This window comes from Saccoglossus kowalevskii, chromosome 4, assembly GCF_978046115.1.
Source record: "Saccoglossus kowalevskii chromosome 4, keSacKowa6.1, whole genome shotgun sequence".
Classification (NCBI taxonomy): domain Eukaryota; kingdom Metazoa; phylum Hemichordata; class Enteropneusta; family Harrimaniidae; genus Saccoglossus; species Saccoglossus kowalevskii.
In genome coordinates, this window is record NC_140644.1 from 1,809,092 (window position 1) to 1,821,224 (window position 12,133).

At 34.9% G+C, this 12,133-nt stretch overlaps 1 protein-coding gene across 3 annotated transcripts in view; it reads left to right on the plus strand.

Annotated features, from left to right (window-relative positions):
- LOC146746174 (uncharacterized) overlaps window positions 1–10,034 on the plus strand; it is a 70,192-nt gene extending 60,158 nt beyond the window's left edge. Inside the window, exons 3-4 of one of the 3 annotated variants that reach the window (XR_014929071.1) lie at window positions 313–6,034; window positions 6,304–10,034. Coding sequence is in view for 2 of the 3 variants with exons in the window: in XM_085497631.1 (XP_085353757.1) it covers window positions 313–2,562 (2,250 nt within the window). In the remaining variant the exon portion in view is untranslated. Of the gene's footprint in view, window positions 1–312 lie in introns of all 3 variants that reach the window. The other 2 variants (XM_085497632.1, XM_085497631.1) reach the window with 2 other exon arrangements.
- The last annotated feature ends 2,099 nt before the right edge of the window (window positions 10,035–12,133 follow it).

Below are 12,133 nucleotides of genomic sequence, written 5' to 3' on the forward strand. Positions count from 1 at the left end.
AACCAATCGGTATTATGGATTTAGGTCACAATCCTCAAACTGGTTAGGTTTTACATTTTTTTTCCTGTGCATTGGCATTGACAAATCAGAGTTACTGAATTAAAATCATAGATCATTTTCAACATTCAAACTCTTGCCAATTTTCCATTTTGCTAAATTCCACTGCATAGTGGCAGATATTTGTCCCATGCTTTGTGTTTAATATGTCTAAAATGTGTGGTTTGTTTGCACAAAGATTTGAATTTGTACTCAGCAATGGCTGTGTCTTTATTTAAGCGCTTGTTTATTTGATTTATTCTGGTTTCTCTATAGCCACTGATTGGTAATGAACTTCTGAGTCCCACAAGTGAAAGTGGAACTGATGGGATGTCAATCAAAGATGTCTGTGACCGGCTTCTCACACTGGAAGGTATCGACCAACACATGATACCTAAATATCAAGCCAGAGTCGCTGAAAACAATATTAATGGGCATGTCTTACTTCAGTGTGACGTTGATGAACTCAAGAAGGTTCTGGGAATGACATTCGGCGATTGGCAACTATTCCGTGCAATGGTAATTAGGATACGGAACCAGGAAAGAATGAGATGCGGTGATTTCTGTGATGGAAGCGATATTGCTATGGCTGATATAGAAGGTCAGGAAGGTGGACATTTGAGAGTGCCTGGACCAGATAGCTTTTTAACACTGAGTTATGAAGAGTTAAGACCTATAAGTCTGTTAGCGTCCAACTCACCGAGGTCATCACCCAAGCTGGATGAGTCTCCTACAGCCAATCCACCAGATGGACCGTTCAGTCAGAGTCATGATGGAGTGTCGGAAAACTTGCACCATAACGTGAACGTACAGTTTGATAAACTGCAATGCAGGACGATACCGAACCATTCCAAAGAAGAGAAAAAGAAGCACGGGAAGTCTGTTGTGCTGAAGAATGTATCTGATGAAAACTTCGAACTGAATACTATTGTGATACATAGCAATGGGAGTAACTCGACCAACAACTCTGCAAAAGACCTCCTGGCTGCTAAAAAGGAGAAGGATGAAGATATGACAGAGAACACATTAGCAAAGACAGACCAAGAACCTGAACCAGTCAGGGGCAGACCACATATCAACAAACCTAAAGGAAAGCCCAGTAACATGGCATATACCATGTCATACATAAGCGATTTCTCAAGTGCTGAGAGCCTCCAGAATATTCAAGACAGAGCAAATGGTCAGGACCACCTCCTTGATCATCAGAAAGACGGTCAGTTCCTGGAGGAGCTGCAGAAATTGAAGAAAAAGATGTCCCTCAGCAAGGAGAGTCTGAGCAAGAAAGGGGAGGAGGCTGATAATGAGATGTCCCCTCTTTTAACTCCAGTGGAAAAAAGAAAAATTCCAAAAGGTCGTCCTAAGTTACTGCGAAGTCTTGAGAGTCTAGACTTTGATACTGAAGATATCCCATTGATAGATGACAATGATGTGGAGGATAGTTTTAGAGAAGAAAGGGCAGAAAGCGAAGAGGGACAATTGGATGAAAATGGGATTGATAATCGAAGAGACACCCTTGCTGATGATGTGAACGGTGAAGAGCTGCACATTGTGGAGGACGAAGTACCGCAGCAGACTGCCAGTGGAGATGCAAATACATTTCTAAATGTCAGACCCAGAGTACCATCTAATGGATCAAATTTCTCAAGCGTTGAGAGAAAAGGTAAAGAGGTTGATCATTTGTTTAAATTTCTGGATAACGAGGAGAATAATTTTGGCAGTTCACGGCAAGATGGGGGAAATATTTCAGAGATGTTAGAGGTTGACCGCAATGGGAGAGAAAGGAGTAGCAGTATGGATGCTACAGTTGGATCAAACAGTGAAAGACGTAGCTCAATAAGTAGTATTCCGCTGGCTACGTCCCCAGATGAGGCAGAAGATGATGAGAGTGATGCTAAAGGGGTGGAAAGTGATTCTTTATCTTTGCAGAGTAAACTGGAAGATGTAAATGAAGTATCACCTAGTCCATCGGAACCCACAGCTACGTCAACACCAGTGTCTCAGCTGGAGGCACAAGAAAGGAGGAAGCGTTTCAATAAACCCTCGCAGTCCATTCAGGGCTTTCCTGGTGAACAAGAAGCTGTGGCTGAAGCAAGACGACGCCCACCACTTAGAAGAAGTGCCTCTGCATCCAGTCCATACCGTCATTCAGACACTTCAGCCATGACGTACTGGGGAACACAGCGACCACGTCTTAAAACTCTGGAAGAAAGTTTTGAGGAATACATTAGTGTCACCACAGCAACTAACAAGAAAGTGCGGGATAAAGAACGTCTGACAACCAACACAAAGCCGTTTCATTTGTACAATGCACCGTTTCGTGGCAGTGGTTATGGGAGTCGTGCACGAGACAATCTCAAGCGTAGGTCTGCACCTCCAAACATGACCCAGCCGCTGGAATTGTCTATGCATGAGTTGTACATAGAAGCAAAGCCACCCAGCCCAGAAGACAAGGAAATTGAGACTATAACTTCCAAGATTACCCAAACCCAGAAGGAAGGAAGTCCTCGTCAAGATACCCATTGCTAATGGTGACCCAATATTATAGCTATACATAGTTGGCAATCTGTTAAAGGAAACATGCATGCATAGATCTCTGCTTGGGTTTGTGCTGTTGCGGCTCAGTGACTGCATGGGAGTGGTGTTCATAAAACACATTGGCAGCTTCTGGCATCTTAGCAGGCAATTGTCCCAATAGTTTGCAAACATGCATACTTTTTTTCAATTCGCTTCAGTAATGGCTACGTTTGAATTAATGCATTCCTTGTCAGAACTCTGTTGATAAACAGCAAAGCAATTTATGGGATCCTTGTTGCTTAAAATTATTTATATACATTTTCTGGTAAAAATAACATGTATATTTCCTGATAATAATATTTTCTATCAATTCATAGAAGAATTCCATAAATTGACTTTCCTCAATTTGGGGTGCACCTACGGAATGCAGTTGTCTTGTATATAAAACACAACAAACCTTTTTTTTTATATATAAATGCAGGCTCGTCATTTTTGCACGTTTTGCATTTTAGAATTTATTTTTAGTATATTAGAATAAAGCCTACGAGTAATTTCTGAGAGGAGGATGGTAGGGAACAATGTCAAACATACTTCAGGAAAACTTTCCTTGATTTGTCGTATACAGATAGATGACTTTTGTTATTAAATGCTATCTTGTACATTATACAATCTACTACTTAGGTAGTTGTGCAACAATCATGATAATATCTATCACACCACACATGGCAGATGAATTAGGAATTAACTTCGAATGAGTCTATGTGTTGCAGAATATTTTGCAAACCATTAACCCTGAATAATCTATTTTAACATTGTAGGTTTCAAATCAGATCAAAATAGAGGGTAGGGGTGGGGGGATTGAGCTGTATTCATTTTAATACAATCATGACAAAACAACCATTTTTCTGAAAAATGTAATAAATATCTTATGAAGGTTAAGTTTGACATCAAGGCTGAAATTAACTTTAGTATCAGATTTAAGACATATTTGTCACTACCATCCTTCTTTGAAGCTTATAGGAATAGGAACATAAATGATTTGTATTGGAATGGTGGAGAGTATAATTTTTGGGGCAGGATTATTGGAATGGTATATGAATGATGGGTTAAAAAGGCATGTGAGCTTTGACATGCATATGCCAATTAATTAATGGCCACCATGTGAATGAAGGGTTACTTGTCCAGAGGAATTTCAACTTCCTCTGTCTTCTTAACGCTGTGGTCTTGTTTCTACCCACAAGTCACTGTCAACCTACGATGCTTTGCACATATTGTTTAAGGCACTCTCTATGTTACCGACTTGCCTTATTTTTAGATATATGTACTGATCAAATATAGGTTAAAACAATGTATGATCCGGACGCATTTCTACGTACTTGGATATAAACACTGCTGAAAAGTACCGTCTTGGATTGCTGTAGTTCATCTAACTGATGAAAGCTAACCATTCCCTGGAAAAAATGGAAAACATGATTTTCATGTCCTAAAAACTTAGCTCATTGTGAAAAAGAGTTAAATAACTTAATTTCCTTGAGTGTGATGTAAATATTTTATTTGTTAATTTTGAAAATATGGACCGTTGATCAGCAAAACCTGATACAAGTACTGTGTACACATTTCTGTATATATCATAATTTAATGAAAAATCAGGATCGCAAAGACTTTGAAAAATTGTTTTATGATTTAGGTTTTATTTTAGATTCAGAGAGATGTAATGTGTAACATGATTATGTAATTTCATTCTTTATGGTATTCAAATTGTATGCAAATGATTTGACTTGTTTACCTAATTTTGATTGGCTGTATTTGATCACTGTATGTAAATATCTGACATGATTGCCTGTGCTGTCCTACTGCATCACAGTATTCAAATTGTATAGAAATGTTTACACATCAAATCTATCTGAAGTGATTGTCGTCACTGACAATCTTATTATCAGAATGTACATTTTTCAGTTAAAATTAGAATTTTTAATTATGTTGAATTCAACTTGAAAGATTTTAGTTTTTGAAATGAGAATGGAATGATGACCTGTAGCAGCTGCTTATGTTTGCTTTATTTCTAGTTGAGTGTCTGCTGCTCTGACATCTCGCATGTACCCATACACACTACTGAACTACAATGATATTGGCTTATTGAACCCATCACATTTCTCCCAATGAGGGCAGTACAAAATTACGAGAAAGATGTATTCTCGGGGGCGGAGCTAAATCACAAGATGTTCCACGTTGCTAAGATGCAAACCACTGTACCATGTATTTCTATGGGCTCTGCACGAGCTAGTGTGGAATGCCGGTCAAAGAGAAGGTGAAAATAGCTAAATTCAAGAAAACGGCACAAAATAAACTTTGAAGTAATCCTGGACAACCAAATTTATATATGTTGGACATGTGGGTGTGATCTTGTTACACTGTTCAGGGGAGTCTCAATAATCATCCCAAAGTACTGTTTTCTGAAAGTTTTCGTCCTTTTCACTGTGATGGTTGCCAGGCAGTGAAAATGTCTGCCCCCGAGAATAATGAAAAAAAAATAACCAATTGTAGAGGGCAGTATACAATATAAACTTTTTGTACAAGAGCATTGAAAATGACTAGAAATGAAGTTAATTTGTTATTATGGTGCTTAAGATTTTTTTTTGTCCATGCTGTAAATCAAAGATTACATGTTTGTTTTTTTAATCTGATTATTTTCAATTGTTGAACATTTGTAGAGTGATCACTTGTTAGTTAATTTAAGACACAAGAAAGTATATGTGGTATCTCTGTGATGTAATGGTGCAGTATAAATTTGAAAGCTGTTTCAATTTCATATGTGAAATGATTAACTATCTTCAATATCTGCATTACACTTACCGGTGTTGATATTTTTTATGAATCATTAGTTTCAGCATTTTATTTCATGTGCATATTGCCATGCTTTGAATTAGGATAATCTGTACTACAGATAAGAAATTCCATGTCTAGAGGTTTTCATGAGATATGCTTTTGGAATTTGTGAATTTGTATAGAAAACTTGCTCTGTGTAACAAAATGAAGGCTGAGTTAGTATTTTCTGAATTATTGTGCCATATCACACTCACTGCAGGCAGTCTGGCATAGTAAACTTTGTTGATAAATTCTACAACTATTTCAATACATAAAACAATGTATTTTGTATTTTGTAAATATACTTTTTAAGTTGTTTCATGATTGGTAGTTTTTATCAGCAGAAGTTTTATTTTAATAATAGTAATTGTAGTCTGAACATGAAAATATTCATAGTTCTAGCATGAGCTTTTATTACATTTTAAAAGAACAGAAGTTCATGTACATAATATTAGATTTGAATTTTAAGAATGATTATTGTTTTAATCAAAATTCTGTCAGTATTCGTTTACAGAGTTGACTGCTCGTAACTAGACGGGAAGCGTGTGGCACCAACAGCAAATATATCATACTCCATAATTTATGTGAGGTGTGCACAGGAACGCTGAAATACCATGAGGTATAAATTAATCCTGATTGGTTGGTTGCATTTTTAAAAATAACCAGTCAGAGTTATCTTTGAAATCACATGTCCCTCTTACTTGAGTGAGTTGAAAATACAGCAGTTATGGATATTACCCATAAGTACACTAAAATATTTGTATTCTGTATTTTAAGTTCAGCAATGTCAATATAAACTGAAAGATAAATGTAGCATATACATATGTATAGCAGCAGGGTTTTTAGACGGTCAGTCAATCAAAAGAAATGTGCTTTTTATTTTGGCAGATAATGAAGAATTATTTACCGGTCAAGAAATCGTGAAATAAGGAGTGCAGTGGAAACAATGATGCAGGGTAGAAGCGATTCAGACAGTGAGCTATACTTTTACTAGTAATGTAAACTTGTGTTGGTGTTTAATGTACTCAAAATCTGTCTTGCACCAAAGTCACCCTCTCTTAAGGTTCTGCTATTTGACAGCTAAAGCTATTTCTAATCAATCTTGTTTTATTACGTTTATATTCAAATTTGTACATCACACTTATATTTTAATGGTCAGAAGTAAATTTTCTTTGTGATTGGTTGAGTAGTACTATTTCATAAACACTGTCCATTAATTAATAATTATAATTTGAACTGACTGCATAAGATTATAATATTTAGTTTCTGCATCTACTGTTAAAAGTACATGTCTGTGATACTGTAAAATACATTATTTTAACTGGAATTAATTTTTACTGATTCTTGATGAATATAAAACATGAGATAAAAAAAAAAGGTATTTCACTGGATTTTATTTTCACTGATTCATCACTTCAGTGAAAACGGCCACAAAAAGTTCCAACTGAAAATAAGGTACTTTTACAGTATGTGAAATCCAGATCCTTTTGGGGGTGGTTTTGGTAATACAAGACTTCCAACATGTGAACCAGGCTGGTAGTTAACATATCTAACGGTAATTTGATTCAGCTTGGTTCCCCAAGATAAACACTCCCATAAAATGCATTATAAGCATAATATCATACTTACTGGTTGGTTGCCTTTGCTTTTAGAGTGTTGCATGTCAAATACTAACAGTTAGCCTGGTCAGAGAGAATTGAAAATTATGGTTTATTTCCAGAATGCGTTATATACATTTATAGTATAACTCCTATTCCTGTGTTGCTTTTATGTCAGTGCAAACTTCAGACATTACTTAGTTCCTTGGTTAACAGAATTGGAACAGCAATGCATGACGTGATTTATTGTAGTCAAGATAATAATATTTTAATTACTTTAGTCAATAAATGGTGAAATATGTCATCAGTATAGCTTACAACATATACCCTGCTTACAAACACCACATCGTTCAGATTCGATTTTTGGCCATGTTACTCGGAAAGGTTTTCAACTAAATGTTGCTGACAAAACAACTTCAAGCATGAAATCTTCTGATATGGTTATCATATACTGGTTGGACATAAGATAGTAGAAATAGTTATGTCGTCCCAAGTACATGTTTAAGACTTGGTAGCCATGCATGTGTAATACAGAAGTACGACTTACGGTATGGTAATATTTGGTCATGCAAATAGGTTTTATAATAGAAAACTGTTGCCATTCAATATTCTTTATCACATTCACTCTGAGGAATCAGCATGTCCTGTTTTTACTTGTTGATTATGATACTGATGTTGATAACTCTTGTGAGTAAGATGCATTATTGTCTTGATGGCGGTACTAATGGTAAAAATGAGATAAGTCTTAATGGTGAAAGCAGGAACTTTTGTTGTTTTTGTGATTGTGGTCCTGGTGTTAGATATGTCATTCTTGTGTCATAGTGGCTTTGTGTTAACTCATGGGTGCGAGACATGTCATCCTTGTGTTAACTCACGGATGCGAGACATGTCATCCTTGTGTTAACTCATTGTAGTGAGTTATGTCAACCTTGTGTTTACTCATTGTAGTGAGATATATCATCCTTGTGTTAACTCATTGTAGTGAGATATGTCAGCCTTGTGTTAAGTCATTGTAGTGAGTTATGTCAACCTTGTGTTTACTCATTGTAGTGAGATACATCATCCTTGTGTTAACTCATTGTAGTGAGATATGTCAACCTTGTGTTAACTCATTGTAGTGAGATATGTCATCCTTGTGTTAAGTCATTGTAGTGAGTTATGTCATCTTTGTGTTTAATAACTCATTGTAGTGAGACATGTCATCCTTGTGTTAACTCATTGTAGTGAGACATGTCATCCTTGTGTTAACTCATTGTAGTGAGATATGTCATCTTTGTGTTAACTCATTGTAGTGAGATATGTCAACCTTGTGTTAACTCATTGTAGTGAGATATATCATCCTTGTGTTAACTCATTGTAGTGAGATATGTCATCTTTGTGTTAACTCATTGTAGTGAGATATGTCAACCTTGTGTTAACTCATTGTAGTGAGATATATCATCCTTGTGTTAACTCATTGTAGTGAGATGTGTCATCCTTATGTTAACTCATTGTAGTGAGATATGTCATGGTGATGATGGTCTTACCATAAAGGTGAAAAGAGTAAACCCCCCCCCCCCCCCAAGCAGGATGTATATAATACCATGCTGTCTGTCTTTCTACTGGCAAAGGCAACTCCAGTACAATATGGTACATTCACTCACAGCTTTCCTTGAGTGCTGGCTGCTGTAGGCCCATTTTTTATTGTGAACTGCTCTTTGTTTATTTCTTGTTCAAATTAATTGAATTTACTGTTTGTAGTATTTTAGAGACTGTTATTTTGAATGGAATTCATTTAGTGTTTTAGAGACTGATGTTCTAAATAGGAATCATATAGTGTTTCCGAGATTGTTATCCAGAATAGGAATCATTTAGACTTATTGAAAATTCTGTTCTATTCAAATTTACAAGTATTGTATATTTTAAACTATAATTGTATATGTTATATACTATTTCAAGAACTGCTTCATATTAAGTTCACTGACTTTGTTTTGTTTGTATATTTTAGATTGCGTCATAATTTTTAAATTATTGTGTTTTTATTTCAAAATTATTCAACATTAATCCCATTGATTTAGGGAGTCTATAAGATTGATTTGCCATGCCCTGTCACATTGTTCATTTTATTACCCATAATTCTGTCTGGTTTGATTCATCACTCACCCTGACAAAAATACATTTATGTCATCGGGTCAGATTGACGTTGAATTATTTTTCTACGATGACATACTGCTTTCCAAAAATAATGAAATGTTTAGGAAAAATGTGGATATTTATTACATTTTACTCATTCCTGGAGCATTGACTATCCACCATCTTTGATGTTAACAGTACTAGAACACAATATTAGTTGATTAAGCATGATAATGCTAACCACACTTGTGTCTCATATAATGATATCAAAAATTCAAATGTTTGCAGGGGAGGTCGAAGACAATATAAAATGTTCAAAAAATCAAATTAAAATGGCAACCTGATGTTAAAATCTCACAGAATTATCGTCATTTCTTCATTCAAAACGCCCTCTATCACTGAAAATGGTTCTTTAGACTGTCACTGGCAAGTGTTGTTATGATGAATGAAGTGCTCTGTTGAAATCTGTGAAGGTGGCATTTGTTTTCACATTTCTTGACTACAAGGCGGTATTGTAGGTAATCAATAGTAGTGTACAATGGTTCAAATCATAATTTTACATTATTTTGCTGAAGGATGAAGTGCATTAAATTTGTGATGAAAATAATGCTATTATTTCTCAATTATATATATATTGTTGTTACTTTTGTTTTAATGAATATGAATGCAACAGTTTTCCACAATGCCTTTTGTCAAGTTGTCTTTATTCCACTAGAACTTTCAGACTTTTCATTGATATGTTTAATGGGATTGATTCTCTGTTAAGAGTGTATCCAGACACTATTATTATAGACGCATGTTTTGTCAAGCGTTGTTATAATTATTACACATGTTAGAAAATGTTATCAAGAAAGGTTTCTAGCTGAAGAAAAAAATGGAAATAAAAAAAAAATCTATTTTTCAAGCTAATGATTGTTCTTTTTGTATATTTATTTTATAGAATTGTTTATCCCTAACTATAGAAACCAAAAATCCATGTGGAATTCTCCTCGTTATAACTTGCTCCACAAATGCCTAGAATCTATGTAGTTTTCTACTCACTATACCTCAGTCCACTAATGCCTAGGTACAATGCTATTAATATCTTGTATGATGTCAGTTTAGAAGCTACACACACACATAATTAGTGATAACTATACTGATACAATCTCTGATGTTTGACTCGTGCTCACAATCAATCAAATTTATACAATCAATACCAGACCACAATTGTTAATTATGAGCAGTGTACCTAGGCATTTGTGCCGCAGAGGTCTTGTTTCTAAGCTTAACTATAGAGGGCACTCTTTATATGGGAATATAGTCGCCCCCAACATTGTACAAATATGGGTCAGTGGATACCCTGTTCACAACAATCTGTGATCCTGTCCATTACATTGTTGACTTGCAGTTTACAGTGAGTTATTCAAAATGGAAACTTACTTCATATACAAGACCAAAAAAGCATTTTTCTGTGCATAATTTAAAGTGACAAAAGCTATGATTTTGAACTTTAAATACAGCCACATAAAGATGACCAAATATTTGTTTAGAGACAATTGCATGGCTGAAGTGATCTTATAAACAAGGCTATGTCCCATAAAATAGGTGTTAAAACCAAGGTTAGAGTAGTTGCCATTTTGTTGAAATCAGTTATGTGATGAGATGACCACAAGGACAAATAAAATCATCAGAGAGGCTTAACTTATTTGACATTTTGCCAAGGGCCCCTGGAAAGTTGTCATTTAATGTAATCTCCGAGGTTTGCTTTATAAAATAGAGGGTGCCTGCCTTGGTGAGACCTTTTTATCTTTGCTGTCGACTTTTTGAGCAGAGCTTATCTTACAAGTGATGAATATTTTGGGTGAAAAGTGATATTTTCGACTATTATTGAAAACCGAGTGTCTGATGGCTTGGTATTGTGCATATAGATACTAAAGGTCAACCTCTCTGAGATTTGTTCATTTCATGATATCTCCAAAATTCCCTAATTTTGATGAATATTTTTGGTAAAAAGTTAAATTTTCGATTTCTTGTTGAAAAGTCTGATGGCTTTGATATCATGCATATAGATACTAAAGGTCGACCTCTCTGTGATTTGTTAATTTCTTCAAAATTCTTCAATTTTGATTTGTGACTTCAAGATAAAAACCGTAAATCCGATTGCTTTGATATCATACATATAGATATCTAAGATGGAACTTTCAGATATGTTCATTTCATGATATCTTTTCAAATTTTGATGAATATTTCTGGAAAGTGATATTTTCAACTTCTTGTTGAAAACTGTTTGATGACTTAATATACATATATTATACATATAGATACCTCAGGTGAGCAGATTAGTTTATTTTATGATAATATCTTCAATTCTCTAATTGATGTGTGCTAACCACAAAGCTATCTCAGCCAGAAGCTGCTTGTTTCACTTGCTAGTGATTTAATGTGCAACGTCAGTATATAGCGCATATCTTATGTTTTCAGTGTATATATTTTGCTAATTGCCTTTATAAATTGACATTAATGATATAGAAAATGTTTTATTGAAAAAATGATAGTTACAGTGCGTGCCACACTTTTTTTTCCAGAAATTTAATAAATGAAAAATAAAATCATAAATCTAATGCCAATCAGAATAAAAATTGACCTGAAGAGTAGTAGTACCGGTATTAGTCTCAAGACTAGGCTGTTTGACTATTTAAACATTAAGAGCCCGGATGCAAGTTTTGATTGCACAACCTGTATTGTACACATCCATGATTTGTTTACTGCATATAAAATGCAATAGATTATCCAGCTTTGAGAAGTATATTTTAAATTAAAAAAAAAAGCTTTACAAATTGCAATGCAAGAAAGCAATTTTTTGCAAAGAAAAGTAGTTTAGTAAACTACCCGTAGTTGCTATGAGATGACTAGCTGGAATGGTTATGCAAGTCATGAATAGGCAGCTCCTAATAAAATTGACACAAGATAAAAAGTTATCTGCTATAATTAAGAAATAAGTGATGCAATAACTTGAACATGTTGTC